Source organism: Leptopilina heterotoma, unplaced genomic scaffold (assembly GCF_015476425.1).
Source record: "Leptopilina heterotoma isolate Lh14 unplaced genomic scaffold, ASM1547642v1 Lhet_53, whole genome shotgun sequence".
In the NCBI taxonomy this organism is placed as follows: domain Eukaryota; kingdom Metazoa; phylum Arthropoda; class Insecta; order Hymenoptera; family Figitidae; genus Leptopilina; species Leptopilina heterotoma.
In genome coordinates, this window is record NW_025111115.1 from 1,800,341 (window position 1) to 1,827,186 (window position 26,846).

The 26,846-nt window shown below is 25.2% G+C and overlaps 1 protein-coding gene across 1 annotated transcript in view; it reads left to right on the forward strand.

Moving 5' to 3' along the window:
* Positions 1–26,846, forward strand: part of LOC122508184 — a 231,578-nt gene that overhangs the window by 22,875 nt on the left and 181,857 nt on the right. The window contains exon 2 of the mRNA XM_043621344.1: positions 23,997–24,843. Coding sequence (XP_043477279.1) covers positions 24,600–24,843 — 244 coding nt within the window. The 5' untranslated portion in view covers positions 23,997–24,599. The remainder of the gene's footprint in view (positions 1–23,996; positions 24,844–26,846) is intronic.

Here is a 26,846-nt window from a genome sequence, read left to right on the forward strand (position 1 = left end):
AGAATTCGATTAAAATTTTTGAAAATAATTTAATTCTTGAAAGAAATTTAATTAAAAATGTATTGAAAATATTACTTAAATTCTAATAAATAAATCGTAGCAAAGGTTATTAAAATAATAAAATTTCTTTGATAAATTTTAATAAAATTTTTAAGAATAATACCTTTTTTCGAGGAATTCCATTAAAATTTCATTAAAAATAATTGAAATTTAGCATTGAATTTTATTATTTATAAAAATAATTGAATTCCTGTAAAAAATGTTATTATTTATGAAAATAATTGAATAATACATGAAAATAATTTGTAAATAATTGAATTCATGTGAAATTTTTATTATTTATGAAAATAATTAAAATGTTTGCGTAGAATTTTATTAAAATTTTTTTTAATTAATTGGATTCTTTTGGGAATTTTTATTAAAGTAGTAGATATTAAAATATTTAAAAATCATTGAATTGAGAAAGGTTTTTAAAAATATTTAAAATTTTGCTTAGAATTTTGTTAAAATTTTTGAAAATAATTGAATTCCTGAGAAGAATTTTACTAACTTTTGAAAATAATTGAATATCTGCAATCATTTATAATTGCTTCAAAATTCAATTTGTTTAAGTGTTTTTAACTAAAATTCTTTTATAGATCCATTATTTTTAATAATCAATTAAATATGTATAAAAAAAATTAACTAATTTCAGAAGAATTTTAGTTTAAAAATTTTTTTTAAATCTACTTTTTTTTAATATTTCTAATTAAATTTATTTAAAATAGAAATTTTACAAAATTTTAAATCAAAATCGTTTGTAACTCATACTTATAAAAATTGTAAACGTAATTCTTTTAAAACTGAATTAATTTTGAAATATTTAAGTAAAATTAGATTTCAAGAATAAATTTTAGAAAATAGCAATTTTCCAAGATTTCGATCAAAATTCTCCGACTTTTTCTTAGGTTCTTTCAAGGCTTATAAAATCCCCTGACTTTTTTCTAGGTTCTTTCAAGGTTTTTAAAATTCCTTGACATTTCCAGGTTCTTCAGGTAGTTAAAATAAATGTTGAGTCCGACATAATTTTTCCATACTGTTCGGAATGTTGAATAAATCAGTAGTTAAACTTATTTTTAGTCTCATCCGAGCTTTCTAAATTCAACAAGTTTCCAAATAAGTAGTATATATGTATTTTAGTCAGACTTGATATTTCCTGGCTCTGGTAAATTTATTGAGTTTGTAATAAGTGGAACAAATGTCAATGAACTTTTTTCTAAAAATTCCTGTAATTTGAAAAATCAGTAGTTGGAGTAAATTTCAAGTCAGACACAATTTTTTCTAATTAAATAACCACTTTCTTTTTATATATAATTTATTGTGTGGTCGTTGAAAAATAAAGAAGCTCTTCTATGACACGAGGGAACTTTTTATCCAATATATGCGACGATCGCAGTGAGAAGATTAAAATTACTTGTGATGCAAGGTAAACAATGTCAAAACATGATCGGTGTTAAGCTGACGAGAGTATTAAAGCAAACCGCAAAGTTCTCCCGTCGCGCACTGACCGATGATCCATTCTGATGCTGTAATTCGGCAATTCCGCAGAGAGGCGGGGTATGATAGGTGTTCTCCACATCCTACACCTATCACCGGTTTACCATGGCTCTGACCCATACATGATGAATAGATATCAGGACTGCCTATTTGAATTTCCACTCTATCTCTAATGCAAGTTAGCCTCGAGCATTCAGCTTGGATTTCAAAGGCCACCGTCACGTTCCAGTAATATCCAGGAGCGAACATAAATGTTCAAAATCCATGCACTCATTTCAATGCATGACATGCTACAAAAAAGTGAATGGGGTCTTGCGACACCGTTCGCATTCTGATGCTAGCTGCGAAATTCTCATTTCTAGATCGCACTTTGCCATTTCTCCTTTTTTCTCCTTTTTTCTTCTTTTTTCAATCATCCCAAACGAACTATCGATCCAATTCGATCCATTATATATGTGAATCAATATTTCTATTTCACCTACATTCAGAGGATTGGTGTATACATTACTTTAGGGAGAGTGGCGGAGAATACAGTCATCAGGGAAATGGAATTTTCCAACATTTATTCCATTGCAGCCATTCAACTGTGATTCGTTTTTTCGCGAATATTCTGTAATTCAACTGCGTGTTGTAATTGATTAACAATTTTCAATTATTTGAGAAATATTTATTTTCATCCGGAGAAAATTTGTGGCTGAAGTTTTATTAACTTTAGATCTAGTTGAAAAGACAGAAATTGTAAATTTTAGTCAGGTGTAATATTATTGGCTCACATAAGTCTAGAGTCAGTAGTTCGAGTAAATTTTAAGTCAGACACATATTTTCAATACTCTTGTAATAAAAAAAATAAAAAATCAGTAGTAGGTAAAATTAATTTTTACTCAGACACATTTTCCATAAATTCTTGTAATACAGAAAATAGTACAAAAAGTACATTTTATCCAGACAGACTTTCAAATTAATGTTCGAATCAGTAGTTACAGTAAAGTTCAGTCAGATACACTTTATCAAAACATAAACTGAAAATAAGTAGTAAAAATATATGTTAAGTCAAACACATTATTTCTAAACTTTCTTAAAGTGAAATTGTATTCAATGTCTACTATTCTAATAACATTACGCAAAAGAATTCAATTATTTAAATTTTTTTAAATAAAATTCTTTATAAGAATTTAATTATAAAAAACATTAAATTAATCAATGAATATTTTACTTTTACATTTAAATATTTAAATTCTCGTAGAATTTTCTAATAAAAATTTGATTTCAAAATTAATTTTAGTTTAAATTTTACATAATAATAGAATACGAAAATAATTTTTAAAAAGTTAGAGTAAAAATATTCTCATAATATAAAATAATTTTGAACAACTATTTTAAAATAAATGATTTAAATATTTCAAAATTAATTCGATTTTAAAAGAGTTGCGATTACAATTTTCATAAATAAATGAACTTCAAACGGTTTCAATTTAAAATTTTATAAAGTTTCAATGTTGAATGAATTTAATTAGAAATTTTAATGAACTTAGATTTTTGAAAAATTTTAATAATTCAAAATCTTCTAAAATTAGTTAAATTCGTCAATATATATTTACCTAATTACTAAAAATAATGAATTTAAACAAGAATTTTAGATAAAACTGATTGCAGAAATTTTATTATTTTTGAAAGTAATAATATTCTTATCACAAAATTTAATTATGTTCAAAATTTCCAAAAAAAATTTGATAAGATCCTAATTATTGTCTTTATAAGTCTTTCTTCAAAATTCAATTATTTTTAATATATTTATTAAAGTTCTTATCAAAATTTCAATTATTTTCAAAAATTTTCCTCATTTCAATGATTTTCAATGTCTACTGTTTTAATAACATTACCCAAAAGAATTTAATTATTTAAAAAAATTTTAATAAAATTCTTTATAAGAATTTAATTATAAAAAACATTAAATTAATCAATGAATATTTTACTTTTGCATTTAAATAATTAAATTCTCGTAGAATTTTCTAATAAAAATTTGATTTCAAAATTAATTTTGGTTTAAATTTTACATAATAATAGAATACGAAAATAATTTTTAAAAAGTTAGAGTAAAAACATTCTCATAATATAAATTAATGATTTTAACACTCGACCATCTTTAATTATTATAAAACATAAAGAAATCGATCACTCCGAGTCTTCGACTCGGAGTAATTGTTTTCTTTATGTTTTATAACAAATATTTTTAAAGTTAATTAATTTCAAAAAGGGTTGAATTTGAATGTTTTGAAGAATTTTAATTCCTATGGAAAAAAATAATAATTAAATATTTAAAAAAGAAATTATTGATTGCGAACAATTTTACAATTAAAAATATTCGTAAATAAATTTAACTGAACATTTTTCTCAATACGATTTTCTTTATTTTCTAAAAATTAAAAAAATTTCAATTTCATTTTCCATTAAATTTTTAAATTGACAAATATAATTTATTAAAAATTTTAAGTCAGGCACAATTTTTCAATACAGTAAAAAAAAAATCTGTAGTAAAATTAATTTTTACTCAGACACATTTTCCATAAATTCTTGTATAGTGTAGAAATTAGTAGAAGAAGTACATTTTAGCCAGACCCCAATGGGAAATGCCAGTGTAGTGCCGATGCTCACCACTGGCTTAGTACTCAGACGATTGTTCGGCGTAGTCTAGCCGAGCCTCGACAATTAGTGCTGGCGCAGTACAGAATTTTTGTTTCGCCAAAGCTTGGACAAGGCTCGGCGGCAAGTGCTGGCTGAGTATAGAAAAATTGTTCACAACGCTCTTTGCCAACATTGCTTTTTTGACATAAACTTGAAAAAAATTATAAAAAAAGTTTATGAATGTTTATAAATATAAATTTATTGAAAAAAATTAATACTTTACTTTTCAGTTGTTCATTTTTTATTTTTATTAAATTTAATAATAATAATAATAATTTAACATAATTGTCTAATTTTGTAAATAATAAATTATTTAAACAAATTAAAATTATAAACAAAATTTAAACTTTAATCTCAATAATAATTTGGTTCCTATTAAAATACTATTATACTTCTTACTATGAATAAAAAATTATTAAAAAATTACCACGTAATTTAAGAATTACGTAAAATGTTAAATGCAATAAGTAAAGTAATTTAATTTTTAAAAATTTAGTTTAATTTATTTTATTTCAATTTATTATTTCTAACGTATCCCTATTTTTTTCTCATCTTTGACTCAATAATTGTATGTCTGAATGATACTGAGATATTAAAATTTTACTGCACACACGTGTCGTTAGCATAGTGGTTAGAGCGTTAGTCTGTTAGTCCGTAGGTCGTAGGTTCGATTCCCCTCGTCAGCAATTTTGTTTATTTTCATAGGTTTGTGATATTTCTAGATTCAAATCGTTAGGTACTAAAATATGAAAATCTAATGCACACTTACTGTAATTGTTTATTGTTTAATTTTTAAATGTTATAAACAATTTTTTTCTACTTCATTTACTATATTCATTGTTAGTCTCCTTCTTTAATACAATTTCTTTAAGAAGAGAAATATTTTATGAATAATAACTATTTATTAATATTATTTACCATTTTGTTGTTAAATTATTTATAATTATGAATTTACGATTAATTAATAACAATACGGCATTTATTGCGGCAATATTCTCAGCCAGCACTGGTCCAGTGCTGCGCCAGCGCTGTCTGGCAGCACTGACAGACAGTACTTCGGCAGCGCCGGACGGCGTTATCATCCCAGAGTTATGCCAGTGCTGGCTCTCAGCCTTGCCGCCAGTGCTGCCAGTGCTGGCGCAGTACTACGCCAGTTGTAAATTTCCCATTGGGACGTAATTTTCAAATTAATATATTCGAATCAGTAGTTAAAGTAAAGTTTATCAAAACTCCTATAAACTTAAAATAAGTAGTAAAAATAAATGTTGAGTCAGACACAATATTTCTATAGTTTTGTCAAGTGAAATTGTATCGGACTAAATATTTATGATTTTTGCTGATTTTCACATTGAAAGATTCCACAAGAATTTCGAAAATTTGCGCCTACTTTATTATTGACCTCAACTCTTGTTTTCAACAATACAGTACTTAAAATTTATTTTTACTATTGATTTTTACACTTACAAAAGTTTCGAAATATTGTGTCTAGCTAAACTTTACTGCAACTACTGATTTTCAAATTTTTAAAATTGTCAAATATAGTGTCTGACTAAACTTTACTGTAACTACTGATTTCTACATTACAAGAATTTAGAATTATTGAAATTGAAAAATTACTGAAACTTTAATTTAAAAAGATTACATTGTAGGAAATTGAGAAGTAGTAGTCTGACATAAAATTTATTTATACTACTAAATTCACATTTTATGCTTTTAGAAACACTAGGTTTGACTTAACATTTACGTCAACTACTAATTTTCACTTTTTAATAGTTCAGACAAGTAAATATGTGAAATACCTGAATTGTAATGGAAAAATGAGTAGTTTACGTCAATTTTATGTCAGACACAATTTTTTAAAACTCACAACTTAAAAACCAGTAGCTAAAGTAAATTTCAGTCAGACACAGTTTTCTAGTACTTCTGCAATGTCGAAATCAGTAATTGAAATTAATTTTAGTTGAAAACAATTTCTCTATATATTTTTGCAATGTGAAAATCAGTAGTTATGGTAAAGTTCGGTCAGACACAATTTAAATAAATTTCAAGTTAGTCACAATTTTTTTATTATTTTTATAATGTGAAAATCAGTAGTTAAATTAAATAAGTTAAACTAAAATTATCTTTTAACTACTAATTTCAACATTGAGAGAATTTAGACAAAAAGTTGTATGACTTAAAATTTACTCAAACTACTGATTGACGCATTTTAATTCTATATAGGAAAATTGTACTACCCAGAGAAAAATTTTATTTTAACCGCATTTAAACTACTAACTCTAAATTTATTAAAAAATAGGAACTGTTATGTCTTACTAAAACTAATTTTTTACTACTTATTTTAAAATTTATTAAATTTTAAAAATCTCAGGTGAGATTAATTTTCACCAGTAATTTTCAGACTGCAAGAGTTTCGAAACATTGTGTCTGATTGAAATTTATTGCAACTACTAATTTCCAAAGTTTAAAAATTGTTTAAAAATAATGTCTGACTAAACTTTACTTGTACTACTGATTTATACATTACAAGGATTTAGAATTATTGAAATTAAAACATTACTGAAAATTTAATTAAAAAAGGTTTTAGAAATTTATGAAGAAGTAGCCTGATAGGAAATTTACTTATACTACTAAATTCACTGTTAATAAAAAAATCACTAAGTTTGATATAACATTTGCCACAACTATTGATTTTTATTTTTCCAGAGTTTATAAAAGTAAATATGTGAAATATCTGAATTGTAATGTGAATATATAAGTAGATTACGTCAATTTTAAGTCAGGTACAATTTTTTAAAAATCACAATTTTAAAATCAGTAGCTGAAGTAAATTTTATTCAGACACAGTAGTTAAAATAAATATTTATTCAGACAGAATTTTTTTAAGCTCAATGTCGCAAAAACAGTAGTTAAAATAAATTTTAATCAGACACAATTTCCAAAAGTGAATATCAATTTTTAAATTTTCCCATCATTAGAGAAGAATACATCTCCAAATTGTTAATAATAAATTTTTAAAATATTTACTATTCTCATTGATTACTAATAATTAATTATAGTGTCTGTCGAGATGTAAATTCATCTCATAAAATATATCTATGCATGTAAACATAAATTCTCGTTATAGTTTCAACGGAAACTGACCTAACTGGTACATAAGTCTTTAAGCCGATTTGCCTTTGGTGTATCGCTGTACGCTGCAATACATAATTTAAAATATGTTAGTTTACGTACAAATGTTCAAAGTAGCATTTTTATTGAAATAAATAAATCCTCGGAGAATATTGTATTAATGAAGTTATATGGGACAAATCACGTAGAATCAATACAAGGAAAGAAGAAACAGAGAGAATAAAAAGCACTGGGCTTGCAAAAAAAGTCGTAATATTTGTTCTTTCATATTAAAAATAATTGAAAAGAGAAACAGAAATTCATCAGAATGACAAGTGACTGCTAAGTGACAGTTTATTGATACTTTCTGTATTTGCAGCAATCGATCATAAAAATTGAAAAATTACTGATTCTCTAAAATCTTGTATTTATAATATAATTATTAAAAAAAAATTTAATATAGAAAAAAATTACATACATGTATATTTATTTGAATTTTTTTTGCATGATAAAAAACAAATACTATTAAAATTAAAAATTACTTTTTTATTTTAACTAAGAATAATTAATGTATAATATAATTTAATAACAACGAATATTTATTAATATTTTCCATCTTGTTTCCTTTCTTCAATTTACTTTTCAATTCTCTAAGTTTGGAAAAATTGATTTCAGTTTATTTTTCCACTAATAATTTACATATTTTATGTATAATAAAAAGTATCTTTTAAATAATTTATGAGATTTTAAATTTAAATGTACAATCTCGGAACTCACAAAATCTTTCTGACAAAGTTAATTATAACTTGTCTTTATTTAGAATTTCATAATTCGTTTTCCAATATTAACTCAAGGAAGTAGATTGAATTATATTTATTATATGTTTGAAATTTTCCGAAATAATTCTACTTTTTTATAGAAAAGGCATAAAATTATTTCAAGAAGAATTACAAATGAAACTGTCGATATATAATAGTATTTTCTGTTTTAAAAAAATATACCTAAGTATTTGTTTGTTTACGATTCTTTCTCTCTATAAATAATAACAATATTACGGAAAAGAGGAAATAGTACTTTCTTCAATTTCCTTTTAACTGCAATGCATTTTCATTTTGTCGAAAAGAATTCTTTTCAAAGACAACGAGTTGCACTTATTTGTTTTCTTCCGTGTATAAGAGAGATGCACATGAATACAAATGCACACAAATATGAAAAGTACCTTCTAAGAAGCAAAAAGGATAAAAGTATTAGTTTTTTAAAAAATTGGTGGGTAATATAATTTTGCAAGAGTTTTAGAATAATTGTGTATGACTTAAAATTTATATTAACTACTAATTTTCGCGATATAAAAGTTTAGAAACATTAGGTCTGACTTAAAATTTATTTTTACTACTGATTTTTAGAATAGAAGAGTTTTAAAAGAGTGTGTCTGACTTAAATGTACTTTAACTACTAATTTTGAAGTTTATTTTTGAAAAATTGTGTCTGATTTCAAATTTACTTTAACTACTGATTTACAGATTAAAAATAAAAATTTATTTAAGTAGTGATTTTTATATTTCAACGTGTTGAGAAATATTGTGTCTGAGCCTAAAATTTATCTAAACTACTGATTTCCAGTAGACAAGTGTGTCTAAGAAAATTGTAACTGACTGAACTTTCCATCTATTGATTTTCAAACTTAATAAATAATTTAAAAATTATGTCTGACTAAACTTTACTTGTACTACTGATTTTTACATTATTAATTGAGAATTATTGAGATTGAAATATTACTGTAAATAAAATTTAAAAAGGACTCAAAATTTACTTAAATACTGATTGTCATGTCTGACTAAAATTTATATCAGCTACTGATTTTTAAATTGCTAGAGTTTTAGAATAATTGTGTCTGACTTAAAATTAATGTAAACTACTGATTTTTGCATAAACAATGGAAATTCGCGTCTGACTTAAAATTTATTTCAACTACTGATTTCCAAATTTGAAAAGAATTGCGGAAAATTGTGTCGAATTGAAATTTATTTTAACTATTGGTACTTAGTGTACAAAAGTTTGGAAAAATTATGTCTGACTAAAAATTGACTTCAACTACTGATTCATAAATTTAAAAAGTAATCTAAAACAGTGTTTGACTTAAAGTTTACTTTAACTACTGATTTTCACATTAAAAAAGTGTTTGAAAACTGGGTCTGAATAAAATTTATTTAATTTATTGATTATCATATTAACGAAGTTTAGAAAAATTGTGCCTGACTTAAGATTTACATCAATTACTGATTTTCATATTTCAAGAATATAGAAAAATGTTTAACTGAGAAATCTTTTTTAACTACTGAATTCCACTATGAAAAGTTTGTTCTTTGCCTTATTTACAGAAATAAATTCGTAGATTCGAAAAAGCGCAGAAATACATAATATCATTAAACTTATATAACTAGTATTATTTCTTTTGTTTTAAACAACACTCAAAAGTGAAAATAATGATTGAGAAATGTTTTAACAAACAGGAAATATCTCTTTTATTGGAGTTATATTCTCCTCTTTTTCCCAGTTTTTTTTAAAGAAACAAATTCCAAAAATTTAAGTAGAGAAACTTCTTTGGAACAATCTTGTTTAAATCCCCCTCATCGTTGGTAAAACTTTTTAACAAGGAAATAAAGCCTTGATCCAAAAAGTCTAGCGACTATAGCTAAAGTTTTGCTCATTGGATTCTTGAAAACTTTCATGTTCACGTGTTTCATTGTAGATTTTTCATTTCGAAAAAAACTCTCTCTCTCACTCTCTCTATATATAAGTGTATACTTTAATTAATGTGAATAGAAAAAAGGATTCTTATAATCGAACCGTACACCTTTTATTGAGCAGAAATTACGTGGCGACAGCATCTGCAGCATTAATTAGAAACTTTCCTTTTAGCCACTAGCCCCGGGCTATCAATTTTGGACTTTCGACATAATCACGTGATCTAACAGCATCTAAAAGCTCTAACAGGAAACCTGGCTTTGAAACTTTGTGCATATATTTTACAATATGTGTCAAACTTATTGTCAATAAGTCGATTATAATAATTTCTTAATATAATTAAAAACGCAGACACTTTAACTTCATTATACTCCCAACTCAAAAACATTCTCACACTGTTAGTTTAACAATATTGGAAATTTTAATCAAGTTTTCGTACATTTTACACGAAAATATTGATTTATTTTCTTGTAATTTTAATTTGAAAAGTTGATTTTTAAGAATTTCTTTTTTATTTTAATTTAATTTTAATATTTATTTATTTTATTTAATATTTATTTTAATTTTTATTTTAATTTTTATATTTCTGGTAAACATTTTTTTCTAAATGCCTTGGAAATATTTTCTTCCTGACAATTTCAATGTCATTTTCACTTATTCAATTAATTGAATTCAATACCAATATAGTTGCCTGAACATGTATGTGTGAGGGTGGGTGAGATTGGCTTTTAAAAGTCAGTGAGTCCCTTGTCGCGGCCTTGAGCGAAAAGGGAGAGAAATGAAAAAAACTGTTCTTGCGGAAAATCACCGGCCTTCTACACAGATGTATGTTGACAGTCTCTCTTGTTTAAAGCTTCTCTCACTTTTCTACGTGCCTAAGCAAACATTTCACACTTCTACTTTGAATAAATTTTCCCTCTCCATCTGTATTTTCCACCTGACAATTTTCACAATCCAAAAGGGATTTTTTTTTAAACAAAGATTTTTTTTTTTTTTTTATAAGGTCAGAAAAAAAACATGTTCAATTTTTCTTAATTTTTTTTCGTTTCATTTTATTTTTTTTTTTGAAATTATTTTGTTATTTTTCAATAAGAGTGTCTTTGAAAAATAAGACAAATGAAAGGAATATTAAAAAATTTTGTCCTTGACACACTTTAACGGGTGCTTTAGAATTGTGACAAAGTTTAAATTTCTGTGGTAGTGAAACTTACTTTAGCTATTTCTTGTAAAGTGACGAGACTGTGGAAAACTATTGCCTGGCTAAAATTTACGTTAACTACTTATTTCCAAATTACTGGAGGCAGAAAATGTTGTCTGACTAGAAATCATTTTTACTACTTGTGTCAAAATCGTAAGAATTTAAAATAAAGTAATAATATTACAAACAAAATTAAGTTAAATTAAATTTATTTCAACTACTGATTTTTGGTATACAACAGTTTTGAATAATTATGTCTGACTAAAAATTACTTTAAATACTAATTTCTACATTAGGAAAGTACATATGATTTGTGTCTGACTTAAAATTGACTTCTACTACTGGTTCTTAAATTAAAAAGTAATCTAAAACAGTGTCTGACTTAAAACTTATTTCAACTACTGATTTTCACATTAAAAAAGAAATAGAAAACAGTGCCTGACTTAAAATTTACTTAAACTACTGATTCTATAATTAAAAAAGTAATAGAAAACTGTGTCTGACTTAAAATTTACTTAAACTACTGGTTTTTAGTATAGAAGAGATTTGAAAACTTATGTCTTACTAAAATTTACTGTAATAACTAATTTCTACATTAGAAAGGTACAAACTTTAAATTGACTCCTACTACTGATTGTCAAATTAAAAAAGTTATATAGAACAGTGTCTGACTTAAAATTTACTTCAACTACTGATTTTTAAATTACACAAGTACTGGAATCTTATTTCAAATTGAAATTTTAGTTAAACATCTTTTTTATTGAAATTTATTTTGACTATTGATTTTTAGCATACAATATTTAAGAAAAATTATGTTTGAATAAAAATCGGCTTCAACTATTGATTTTTACATTAAAAAAGTAATGGAAATTTGTGTCTGACTAAAATTTATTTCAACTACTGTTTATTAAATAACAAGATTTTAGAAATATTGTGTCTTACTTAAAATTGACTTTAACTACTGATTTTCAAAGTAAGAAAGTAATATAAAATTGTGTCCGACTAAAATATACTTCAACTACTGATTTCCATATTACGAAAGTATTGGAAAACTGTGTCTGACTTAAAATTTACTTGAACTATTAATTTTTATATTAAAAAAGTGTGTCTGACTAAAATTTGCTTCAACTACTAATTCTAAATTTACAACTATTTGGAAATATTTTGTCTGATTAAAATTTACTTTAACTACTGATTTCTACGTTTGTAGAGAGAACATTAAATTTTCAGGAATCATATCACAGGATTGATTTCGTAATATGTTTTTCCAAGATAAAAAATTGATTTCTCGAAGTAAGACAACAAAATTGCTGATTACGTCTCTCCAAACGACTGCAGGGAGCGATCCTCTATCCCATTTTGTCTCCATAAAGAAGCCTTCCCTAATCCCTAGACTTACAATGAATATCCTCCGTTAATTCGACAAATGTTTTGTTGAACAAAACACCTTGAAAATTTGTCTAAACATTAAATCATTAAACATACAAATAACAACTTTAAACAATTTTTCAAATTTATTTTAAAGTAGAATTTTAAATTCAAAATTCAAAATCATTTTAGAAATTTAAGCATTGACCACTGGAGATTCATTTTGAAATAGAAACATTCACTGGGGTTTCATTCGTCCGACAATAAGGAAAATTATTCTTTTACATTTAGAGAGAGAGAGAGAGTTTCTGCTTTTATAATTGTCAAAAGGAATTGGCTCACTTTAAGAAAAAAAGCCCTTTAATCTCAGGAGAAGGAACTTTGTCACAAGGGGAAAGTAGAAATAGACGGTGGATAGGTTTGGAGGTTTTCTTTTGAATTAGCCGTGTTCCGTTACCTTAATCCGGATCCCCTGGAACTGATAAATTCCCCAAAGATTCCAATCCTTTGTTATAGGTTCACAAAAGAGGCAAACATCTTGCTCTGCATTTCTCTCTGCTTTATCGACCTTCTCCACTGATAATTTCCTTTGGGTCCTCACATACTATAATCATATCTCCGAAGAGAAAAAATACTGTTTATTTAAGAAATTTGCGTTTTTGTCCATACTATACTTTATATATATATTATATTAAAAAAAACTTTAAAATGTTTCATAGGATAACTAAAAAAATTTTTTATTTTACCACATTAGAGCTGTAAATTTTAGTTAGACGTAATATTTTTGCCTCAGTTTTTATAGAGTCAGTAGTTCGAATTAATTTACCTTTTACAAGTGATAAAATCAGTGGTTAAAGTTAAGTTAAGTCAGACAATTATGTTTTTAATTTTAAAATTGAAAAAGTCTGTAGTTAAAGTTAATTTTAGTCAGGCATAACTTTTTTAATATGAAAACTAGTAGTTTAAGTAAATTTTAAGTCAGACACAATTTTCTATTACTTTTTTAATGTGAAAATCAGTAGTTGAATAATCTTTAAGTCAGACACTGTTTTAGATTACTTTCTTAATTTGAGAATAAGTAGTAGAAGTCAATTTTAAGTCAGACAGAGTTTTCTGTCACCTTTTTAATGCTAAAATCAGTAGTTAAAGTAAATCTTTGTCGAACATTATTTTTTAATGTAAAAACCAGTAGATTAAGTAAATTTTAAGTCAAACACAGTTTTCTATTATTTTTTTAATTTGAAAATCAGTAGTTAAAATAAATTTTAGTCTGACATAATTTCCGAATACTTTTGGAATGTGAAAATCAGTAGTTAATGTAAACTGAGTCAAACATAATTTATAAATAATATTTTACTTTAGAAATTAGTAGTTAAAATATATTTTGAGTCAGATACCATTTTTCTAAACTCCATTAATGTAGAAATCAGTAGTTAAAGTAATTTTTAGTCAGACACAATTTTTTTAGTCGTTTTTCAATGTAAAAAATCAGTAGTTGAAGTAAACTTTAAGTCAGACATTGTTTTTTATGACTTTTTAAATTTGAAAATCAGTAGTAGAAGTCAATTTAAAGTCAGACACAATTCTTTTGTTCCTTTCTAATATAAATATTAGTAGTTACAATCAATGTTAGTAAGACTAAAAATAATAAAAAATCAGTAGTTGAAGTAAATTTTAGTCGGCCTTAACTCGTAAATAGTTTCGTATGCTGAAATCAGTAGATAAAGTAAATTTTACTCAGACATCAGATTCTCACCACTTTTCCAATACCATATATCATTTTTGAAAAAAAATCCGATCATCCTAATAATTTAATTAAACTTTTCAATATTAAAAAAGACTACCGCTATTAAGAATATATTGCTTAATAATAGAGAACCACAATTCTGGAAATAAATATACATTTTTTTTTTCGTGAAAACTATCAAAGGTTGGAAATTGGTTTTTCAAACCAATATCACCTTGAAAAGTTACGATTGGATTTTTATTGCACACATGGAGTGTAAATATTATATCCTCTTGGAGTAGCATCGGTAGGTTTTTTCTAGATTTCCTCGCATCTCCAAGTTCCATTTCCAGAGTTGGTTTATCGCCAGACCAGTACGTGCCGTCGGCCATTTGGTGCTCCACATTTGCAGTGGTTGACCCTCCGATATTATTGTAGCATTTGGCTCAACAGCTATCGAATATATGTGTGTTGCCAATATAACGCGCTGTCCTTTTCACCTTTATCTGTTTATCTCGTTGCACCATACTTATTTTATATATCGTATATTTGCCTTATTTACACATTATATACTGTGTAAATTTTCTATGTTCATGATTACACACAGTAAAAATGTGGAGTTCATTGTTTCCTGTTACTCCATGTCATTAAAGTTCTGAATTTATTCAAATGATAACAGAATTTTATTTTTTTTAAATTCAAATTTTGTTTTTATATTTGCGTAAGGTGTGAAAGAATAAATTTTAAAATATTTAAATATTTAATTTACATTTTTAATTTTTGTACATTTCAACTTGTGTTTCTAAAAGCAATGTATTTTTTACTCTTAACTGAATATAATATTTTAAAAGTATTAATTTTTACCATTTCTATTCGTCTCATAAACAAATCTAAACACAGTTTTTTTAAAAGTATTAAATTGATACTAAAGTGGATTAAATTGATGCCAAAAATTTGGATCAATTTTTGATTTCATCTACATTTTTGGCATCAATTCGTTTCAATTTGATATTATTAAGTTAACAGTGAAGTTAATAGTAATCAGGTTAAGTTTAATCAGAGGTAGCATTGCCATAAATGAAAATCAATAGTTGAAAAACGTTCACAATTTTTCTAAGCTCCTATAATATAGAAGTCAGTAGTTAAGGTAAATTTTAGTCAGACATAATTTTTTAGTACTTTTGTATTGTGAAAATAAGTAGTTTTTGTAAATTTTATGTCAGACATAGTTTATATAAACTTTTGAAATAAAAATATCAGTAAGCAGGGCTCGAAGCAGTGAAAGCATATAAAAATACGGACTTTACGGACTAAAAATGAAAAATTACAGACCAATTACTGGACAAAAATATAACCAGTCCGAGTCAAATAAGAGAAAATTTTACTTAAAACTATTAATTAAATTTTTCATAACCAGAAAACATGAAGTTATTTCTTCATGTTTTATAATAATTCAAGATGACCAAGTGATAAAAACATTTACAATTCAAATTATTATTTACAAAAATGTTTATCTAAAATTCTTCTTTAAATCGATTATTTTTAATAATTTTCGAAAAAGTTCTTTGACTATTTTCAAATCCATTTCTTTACAAATAATAATCAATTTTACGAAATTTCAATTATTCAAAAAATCTTCATTTAAATAATTATTAGAAAATAAAAACTTCAAATAATATTTTTAAAAAATTCAATTAAACTTTTTAAAAAAAATTAATTTCCAAATTAAATTATTTTTATAAATTCACGCTATATTGCTTTTAATATTCAATTATAATCTAAAATTTTAACTGAAATTCATTTTTATGAAATGAAAATCAATTTTTATTAGAAAAATCTACTAGAATTCAATTATTTAAATACAAAAATAAATAATTTATTGAATAATTAAATGTATCTTTAAATTCAATTCCAATAAAAAGGATTTTATGAACAAATTTTTAAGTAATTGAATTCTTTTTCGACGAATTTCAATAAAATTTTTAAGAGTTTTATTATTTATGAAAAAAATTGAATTCCTAAAAAGAATTCCCTGTAATTTTATTATTACTATTTTATTCAATAATTGATTTTTTTGGAAAATTTTATTAGAATATTAGAGACTAATTAAAAATCACTAAATTGAGGAGAATTTTGGAAAATAATTGAAATCTTGACTAGAATTTTATTAAAATTTTTGAAAATAATTGAATTTTTGGAGAAGAATTTAATTATTTCTAAAGATAATTAAAATTTTGAACATAATTGAATTTCTGCGAAAAATTTTATTACTTTTGAAAAAAATTGAATTTATGCAATCATTTGTAATTTCTCTAAAATTATCCAAATAATATCGTACAATTTACGACTTTGCGAATTTACGAATTTACGAAATTACGGTCTTTAAGGACCTTTTTTTCAAAAAATGGATTTTTAAGGACTTTAAGTAAAGTTACGGACTTTCACTTTACTTTTTCAATGCAAAAATCAGTAGTTGAAGTGAATATTAAGTCAGACACAATTTTCTATATTACCTTTTAAATGTGAAAACCAGTAGTGTAAGTAAATTTTAGTCAGACACAGTTATACATACTTTTTTAATATAAAAATTAGTAGTTCAAGTAAATTTTAAGTCATACACAGTTTTCCAATACTTTCTTAATATGGAAATCAGTAGTTGAAGTAAATTTTGAGTCAGACACAATTTTTAAAAGATCTTGTTATTTAATAAACAGTAATTAAAATTAATTTTAGTCAGATATATATTTCCATTACTTTTTCAATGTAAAAATCAGTATAGTTAAAGTAAATTTTTAAGTCAGACACAATTTTTGTAATCTCCTGTAGTATACAAAATAGTAGTTTACGTAAGTATTAGTCAGACACATTTTTTCCACACTAATGTAAAGTAAAAATCAGTAGTAGACGTAAATATTATATCTGACATAATTGTTATAAACCTAAGTTTCCATTTGCGTATTTTAGGAAAAGTAGAATACCCTTGAAATGTTAAAATCAGTAGTTTAAGTAAATTTTATCTTAGACTCAATTTTTGAGTACTATTTTATTATGACAATAAGTAGTTTTTGTAAATTTTAAGTCAGACACAGTTTCTCTAAATCCTAATTCCAGAAATGTAAAAATCAGTAGTTGAACTAAACTTCAATTCGACACAATTTTTCAGTACTTTTGTAATTTGGAAATCAATAGTTGAAATATATTCGATTCAGACACAATTTTTACAATGTCTTTTCATGTGGAATTCAGTAGAGACCGTTTAAGTCAATTTTGTATAAAACACTTTTCTAGTAGTATCTTAAAGTGAAAATTAATAGTTGATGTAAATTTTAGTCAGCCAATATTCCAATACCTACTTATTTTAATGTAGAAATTAGTGCAGTCAATTTTTTTATCCTAATTCCAGAAATGTAAAAATCAGTAGTTCAAGTAAATTTTAAATCAGACATACGTATTTCTAAACCTTTTTATAAAAATTTACGATGTTTATTTAATAATTTTTTAATACTTTTTAACTCTTTTTTTTAAAGACTTTCGAAATTTTTAATTCCTATCCACTACGATTTAGAAACTAATAAAACCACTGAATACAATGTAATAACTCTCAAAAGATAGAATAAATAAATATAAAAGTTCAACTTCTAATATTGTAGTTGAAATTACAATCACTATTATTATATTACTATTATTACAACTATTTTTCACTTTACGGAAAATTTTCCTAAAATTTAAGAAAAAAAATGTTCTCCCTGTAAATTTTAATAAGTACATAAAACTAAGAGAAATCAAAATTTATTTTTTTTAAAGATAAACCCCCATTGTTTTATTTTCTTTGTAAAATTTAATTCCAAGTCCGCGTGAAAGGTACGTTTTTAGCATTTTCCTTTGAAGCTGGTATATTTTATCGTGCATTTTATTCTTGAATGCGCTCAGTGATGCACGACTTGATCGTCTTCAACATCTCCATCTTCAGACAACGATGTTATATAATAATGGGGGATAAAAATGGAAAAATTTCGTTCCTATTCGCACTACTGAACCGCACATCAAGATGAATATTTTAAGCGCGTCAATAATGTGATTTAATAACAATAGAGCGTGTCTTTGATTTCGCACTGTAAAATAATTAGAAATAAATATTTTGAGATTTACCTATTTTTATTTATTGATTTCAATTTTTGATTTATATCTTATTTGTGTTTTTGAATATATTTCTATAATTTATAATATAAATTTACATTTGCGATTTATTTATAGGATTTTACTTTAAACTATAATTGTTTGATTCTTAAATATGAATATTAAATATAAAGTCTATGTAAAATTTAATGTTTACATGAAAGATGAGAGTTATAAAAACATAAAGATGATTCAAAATGTTGTTTCTTGGAAAATTTATAGTAGGAGACAGGCATTTCCCGCCCTATTTTATTACTCATCCCTGAATTCAAACGGAATTAATATCACGAGGCTTGAAGGGTGCTCTCATAACGTGTCGACGATTTCATGTCAAGAGCAAGCAGTCCTTAGAGTGAAAGAGGGGTTGCGAATTATTAAACCTCTCAATTATGTGTCACCATACGAGAGGAAAATCGAAACTCAAATGCCTTTATTTTTTTGTAAATATAGACATGCTAATTTCGCACTAATGAACTTTATTAACAATATGTAAATCGGTAAATACTGTCCAAAAGGCAAAATATTTTAAAGACAAAAATTAAAAACACTAAATAAATTTATTATATAAAAAATAAATTTTATTTCTAGAATGAGAACTTAAATATTATGGTTGACTATTTTTCATTTATTTCTCCATTTACATAGACTAAAATATTTTAACAATAAATTTGAAAATTTCGTTGAGAAGTTTTGGCTATAAATATTGCGAGGCATGCGCGGTAATTTACATTACTTGCGGTCTGACGTGGAGTTAACACACCCCTTATACTGGGCAAGGGCTGACTAAGCGTCGACTTATTTCACTGATATGCCACCTCTTTGCCCTCGGCGTTACTTCAAACGAGTCCGTATGACGACTTTAAATGTTGAACACATTCATGGAATTCACTTTAATTACTGATTTATACATTACAGTAATATTACAAAATTGTACCTGACTTGAAATTTACTTTTACTACTAATTTCCATATTACAAAAGTATTGCAAAATTGTGTAAAACTTAAGTTTGGGTTAACTAGTGATTTTTATATTACAAGAGTTTCGAGAAATTAGGTTTGACTTAAAATAAACGAAAACTACTGATTCTCAATATTCAAAAGTCAGACAATTATGTCTGACTATAAATTTACTTTAACTACTAATTTCAACATTACGAAGTTAGAAAAAAATTATTCTCGACTAAAACTTACTTCCACTACTGATTTCCAGATTACGAAGTTACCGAAAAATTGTGTCTGACTTAAATTTTGGTAAACTACTGATTTTGATATTATAGGAGCTTAGAAAAATTGTGTCTGACTTAATATTTACTTTAACTACTGATTTTTACATTGAAAAAGTAGTGGAAATCTGTGTCTGACTAAAATTTATTTCAACTACTGTTTAGTAAATAACAATATTTTAGAAAAATTGTGTCTGATTTAAAATTGACTTCAACTACCTATTCTCAAAGAAAAAAAAGAATATAAAATTGTGTCGGACTAAAATGTACTTTAACTACTGATTTCCATATTACGAAAGTATTGTAAAATTATGACAAACTGAAATTCAATTCAACTACTGATTTTCGGTATCGAAACTTAAAGGAAATTGTGTTTGACTTAAAATTTAAAAAAAAAACTACTTATTTTCACAAAATAATTGAACTGAAAAATTGTGTCTGACTAAAATTTACGTAAACTACTGATTTTGATATTATAGGAGTTTAGAAAAATGTTGTCTGACTTAATATTTACTTTAACTACTGATTTTTACATTGGAAAAGTAATGGAAATCTGTATCTGGTTAAAATTTACTTCAACTACTGATTTCAATATTACAAAAGTATTGGAAAATGGCGTTGAACAGAAATTGTTTTCAACTACTGAAATTTTTATTTTAAAAGTTTATAGAAACTATGTCTGACTAAAAATTTACAAAAACTACTTATTTTCACAATACAAAAGTACTAAGAAATTGTGTTTGACTAAAATTTACTTTAACTACTGATTTTGATATTATAGGAGCTTAGAAAAATTGTGCCTGACTTAAAATTGACTTTAACTACTGATTCTCAAAGTAAGAAAGTACCATAAAATTATGTTCGGCTAAAATGTACTTTAACTTCTGATTTCCATATTACGAAAGTATTGGCAAATGGCGTAGACCAGAAATTTAGTTCCTGCAACTACTGATATTTTTATTTTAAAAGTTTGTAGAAACTATGTCTGACTTAAAATTTAGCATAACTACTTATTTTTACAATACAAAGGTACTAAAAAATTGTGTCTGACTAGAATTTATTTCAATTACTGATTTCTAAATTACAAAAGTCTTGGAAAATTATGTCACTTTGAGATTTAGTGTGACTATTGATTTTTAGCATACAAGAGTTGAATAAAACTTTTTCTGACTAAAAATTGGCTTTAACTATTGTTTCTCAAATTAAAAATATAATGGAAAACTTTGTCTGACTTAAAATTTACTTCAACTACTGATTTCCATATTACAAAAGTACTTGAAAATGGTGTCAAATTTAATTTATTTCAACTACTGATTTTTAGTAGGTATACAAGAGTTTTGAAAAATTGTATCTTACTAAAATTTACTATAACTACTAATTACACATTAATTGTGTCTGACTTAAAATTTACTTGAACTACTAATTTTTATATTAAAAAAAGTAATACATAACTGTGTCTGACTAAAATTTACCGAAACTACTGGTTTTCATATTTAAAAAGTAATAGCAAATTGTGTCTAGCTAAAATTTACTTCAACTACTGATTTCCACATTACTAGAGTTTAGAAAAATTATGTCTGACTTAACATTGATTGACATTGATTTAACTACTGATTTTTTTAATAGAAAAATTTAGAAAAATTCTGTCTTAATAAATATTTACAATAACTATTTATTTTGTAAATTGCACGAGTTTAGAAATATTTTGTCTGACTACTGATGAAAATTCGTTCAAACTTCTAATTTTCACATTAAAAGACCATTAAAAACTGTAGTCTGACTAAAATTCACTTTATCTACTGATTTCAAAATGATATGTGTTTTGTAAACTGTTGTCTGAGTGAAACTAATTTTTTTAAATTTTTAAATTTACTGACACTTGTTAATTTATATTTATGAGATAAAATTGGAAAAAATGAACAATTTTAATACTTATACTGAAAAAAATGAATTTATATTAGATTCTTGGGCCAATATTGGTCCAATATTTAAATACCTGTCTTGACATTGGACATGGACCAATATTGGCGATAAGAGTTGGTCCAATATTTAGCCAATCATCAGCCCTGGCAATTTCCCACTGGGAATGTATAGAGTTTCGTATAGCACACTGCATCAATCAGCTTTGATGGGATTTAATGAATTCACAATCCCTCTTGCGTTCAATTGACAATCTGATTTCAGTTGTACCCTTATATCAATTAGCAATGGCGGTTCGTTAAATAGTAGTCCTTCCCTAATGAGACACAATGCTTTTCTCCATCAATTAATTATTTACGAGTGTACACGATGGAAAATCTATTTGGAAATTTTGCGAATCAATTTAATTTTTTAAATATTTTTTTATTTCAAGTATTCATTCTTCTGTGTAGAGTTTTTGAATAAATGGAATTTCAATATGTAGTGAATAAAATAAAACTTTAATTGAAAAGAAGAAAAATGGACAGCTTTAATTTAAAAAAGTGAAAATTGATTTCAATATTTTTTAGTAAATATTTAAAAAAAATAGTTTAGAGAGAAGTTTTTTCTCTATCATCGTTATATTCTAATATTTTGGTGTATATTTATTTTTTGATACAATAAAATTGTTTCTATCTATTGTTTCTATCTATTATCTATTGTTTCTATATTTCTATCTCTCGACAAGTATTTTTTTTATTTAAATTTTCGTCTTTTAATTTTGAAAACGAAGAGAAATTGAAGAATATTGAAAGATTACATGAACTCTATATTGCAGAACCATTTTTATTCAAAGATTCAAGGAATACATATTTCTTGTCCAAGGGAATAAAAGCGGAAAATACAATTGAAGACAGAATTTCAAGTCGATGACATTAATTCAGATAACAAAACTGTGGAAAAATTATCCATAAATCATTCGAGGGTAGAAAACCGTGCATTGAGTTTGAAACTATATTGCTCTTGACTAGACAGCATGAAATGTTCCCGTTTGCATAATGAGTTTTTCTTTTCTTGCCAAAATTACAGTTTTATATTTAAAATAACAAATAGACGTACAATTTATCGTGAAATAATTTTCGAATCATTTCCCTAAGGTTTCGAATGTTTATGTAAAAGTGTACTTTATTCTTATTACATTCTTTTAATTTGAGATTTTTATTTATTACATAATATTTTTTTTTCATTTTAATAAAAGTGTTACGTACAATAATCTATTATTAAAAAGTTTTAATACAATTTAATTAAAAAAATTTCTTAATAAAATTACGTAGGTTTTACATAATCTTAAATATGTTAAATTATAAAAGTTACAAAAATTGTAACATTTTTTTTAACAAAAATTTTATCTTTTAAAATTAAACAGAAATTTTTTTTTATGTTTTATAATGACAAATTACATTTACTAATTAAATAATAACTGCTAATTGAAAAGCAATTCTGTTTAATTACTGTTCTTTACTTCTAAAGAAAATTAGAAAATTGTTAAACTACTGTGATTAAGAAATAGAAAATTTATTTATTTTGCATTATTTTTGTTCATGAATCACAATTTTTTAAACAAAATTATTATTTTGTTTTAGAAAAAGAAGAAAAATATTTGCACAATTCCTTTTTTTTTAATCTTATTTTTGGAATAGGATTTTCCACAGGAATTAAGACATTCAAAAATTTCAAATTCAAAACTTTTTTAAATTAAAGATGACCGAGAGATAAAATTATTATTTTATATTCTTAGAATATTGTTACTGTAACTTTATAAAAATTATTTTCATCACTTGAATTCAATTATTATTTTCTAGAATTTTACATTATTTTTTATGAAAATAATAATTGAATTCCTTAAAAAAAATTATTATTTATAAAAATAATTGAATTTCTGTGAAATTTTTATTATTTATGAAAATAATTAAATGTTTGCATACAATTTTATTTAAATTTTTTTAAAAATAATTAAATTCTTTTTGGAAAATTTTATTAAAAATTGAAAATCATTGAAATTAGAAAAATGCATTTTATTTTTGAAAATAATTGCTAGTTTCATTAATTTGAAAATTGAAAACATTCAAAAAAGAAAAGTTATGATAAATATTAAAAAATAAAATAGCAACTAAAAATAACTTAAAACTGCAAGAAAACATCCGGAATGCAACGATTATTATTAATATAGATTTTAGAGACTAGTTTTAAAAAATATATCAAAAAAATATGAAATTGACAATTTTGAACAACAATTAAGAAAGAAAAAATGTTTTTTTTCATTTTTGTTGCAGAATTCCAGTGCAATTCCAGTGCAATAAAGGAAGAAACGCATTATTGCAATGAAGAGGAGTGCGATTACGTGCTTAGATCAACCGAGATCTAAGAACCAAGTGGTTTTCCTAACGCTGTAACATCAATGAGAGCCTGGGGGAAAGTGAGTATAAAGGAAATTGTGAAAGAGGAAAATCCAACGAGAAAAGGACACCGAAACGGAACGAAGAGCTTCCTTGGGATTTTCCAAGTAATTTTATACTTGCTCCAAGATAACGAACATCAGAAAATGAAAGGTTGAAATTATGAAAAATGAGTACACGTGTCTTTATTACCAACAAATGAAAGCAACATCACGAGGGAGATATTTTTCTATACAAAAATAAATAAATTTTCAAAAATTTCCTAACAAAAAAAAGGACAAAAATTTTGTTATAATGATTATACGTGGTTGAGATATGAAAGTGACGAGACTTTGAAATGAAGTGATAATTTTTTAAATTCCCAAGTTATTTAAAAAGAAAAAGTGAAAAATGATCTTTAAAGGGTGCTATCGGATGAGATGAATGGTGTGAGGTGATCTAATAAAAAAGAAAGAAGAAGGTGAAGGTGTGTTGTGAAAAATGCAGGAGAATACCACGGAAACCTTCCAATCTACAGGAAGTATGAGTTTTCCAACAACACCCTCAACAATTACACCGACTGTGGTAGGAGCAACGATTAGCAGTAGCGCGACAATTCCAACTAATCCGTCCTCGGCCTTAACCCACGTCGCTGTTGCTGTGGTTACCTCCCCCACCACAGAAACGAGCCAGCTCATTCACAATGCCACTACACACCTTGCAGAAAACGACGAGCTTGAATATAGTGAGTATTTCTCTCAAAATACATATATATACAATATCGTCATTATTTTCTCTCTGTAAATTAATTTCTTTAAATTCTATCTCTAAATGTTTGTTTTCAACAGTTTTCGTTATTTCATATTTACTCAAAGTTACTGCAATAAACAGAACTCATTTGTGATGATAATTATATGCGAGTTATGGATCAAAAATCAAAATCAGTCAGAGACGAAGTATTAATTCAAAGCGGGTTTATTTACATTTCAGTTTATTTATGTTGCTATTGCTGTATGTTTTAACTACAGGAACTTCACATATTGCTTCCAAACTCCAAAAATGTCAAAATTAGTGGTTAGAGTAAATTTTCAGTCGGACGTAATTTTCCTAAACACTTGAACAATAAAAATTAGTGGTTTAAACCAACAATAGTCAGACATAACAGTTACTAGCTCTTGTCAGTAGTTAAAGACCATTTTAGTCAGACATAATTTTTCTAAACTCTAGAAAACTGAAAATCAGTAGTTCAAGTAGATTTATGTCAGACATATTATTTCTAAACTCTTAAAATATTAAAATTAGTGGTTAGAGTAAATTTTCAGTCAGACATAATTTTCTTAAAAACACTTGAAAAGTGGAAATCAGTAGTTTAAGTTAACTTTAGTCAGACATTGCATTTTTTAGTCTAACAGTGTTTCTAAACTCTAAAAATGTCAAAATAAAAAGGAAAAATCAGTAGTTGAAGTCAATTTAAGTCAGACTAGTGTTTCTAAACTCCTAAAGTTTCGAAAATAGTAGTTTAAGTAAATTATAAATTAGACATAGTGTTTCTAAAATCTTAAAATTGCAAAACAACGGATAATAAATAAATTTTTACTCAGACATAGTTTTTCTAAACTCCAGAATAGTGGAAATCAGTAGTGAAAGTAAATTTATGTCAGACATATTGCTTCTAAACTCTAAAAATGTCAAAATTAGTGGTTAAAGTAAATTTTTTGTTGGACATATTTTTCTTAAACACTTGAAAAGTGAAAATCAGTAGTTTAAGTCAACAAGAGACAAACATAACATTTCCCAGCTCTTGTACATTTGAAATAAGTAGTTGAAGGAAATTTTAATCAAACATACTTTTTCTAAATTCTAGAAAGCTGAAAATCAGTAGATTAAGTAAATTTATGTCAGACATATTATTTCTAAACTCCTAAAATATTAAAATTAGTTATTAAGTAAAATTAATTATCAGTCTAACATAATTTTCCTGAACACTTAATTTTTTTATATCTCTTAAAAATTGAAATCAGTAATAAAAGTCAACATTAGTCAGAGACAGTCAGAGATAACATATTCTAGCTCTTGTACATTTTAAGTCAGTAGTTATTTTTTTATTAAAAGGTAAAGATTCTTGAATATGTGACTAAGATCCAATCTATTTCTCATAAAAATTTATAGTGGATAACATAAATCTAATTTTTTTTACTATATAAGTCAATAAAAATAAAATTTGATAGCATTCAATCTATATATATAGGAAATAAAAATTATTTTGAGAAATTTAAAAAAAAATTTAATTGCAAAATAATTTAATAGAAAAGTAACAGACGTCTGACTAAAATTTACACGAACTACTTATTTGTGGTCTGAGTGAAAAGCAGTTTAAAACAAATTGTAAATATGTAAACTAAAATTGAAATGTCATTTATACTTTAAAAATCAATAGTTTAAGTAAATTTTAAGTCAGACACAATTTTTCTACACTCCTTTAATATAAAAATCAGTAGTTTATGTAAAGTTTAGTCAGACAAAATCATTAGATAAAATAAATTTTAAGTGAGAGAAAACATTTCCAAAGTATTTTAATGTAAAAATCAGTAGTTGAAGTTACTTTCTGTCAGAGATAGGTTTTTTATGCTCTTGAAAAATTTAAAGTCAGCGGTGAAAGTAAATATTAAGTCAGACAAAATTTTTCTAAATTCTTTTAAAGACATTATTATTAGTTCACGTAAGTTTCACTCACACCAAAAATTGAGT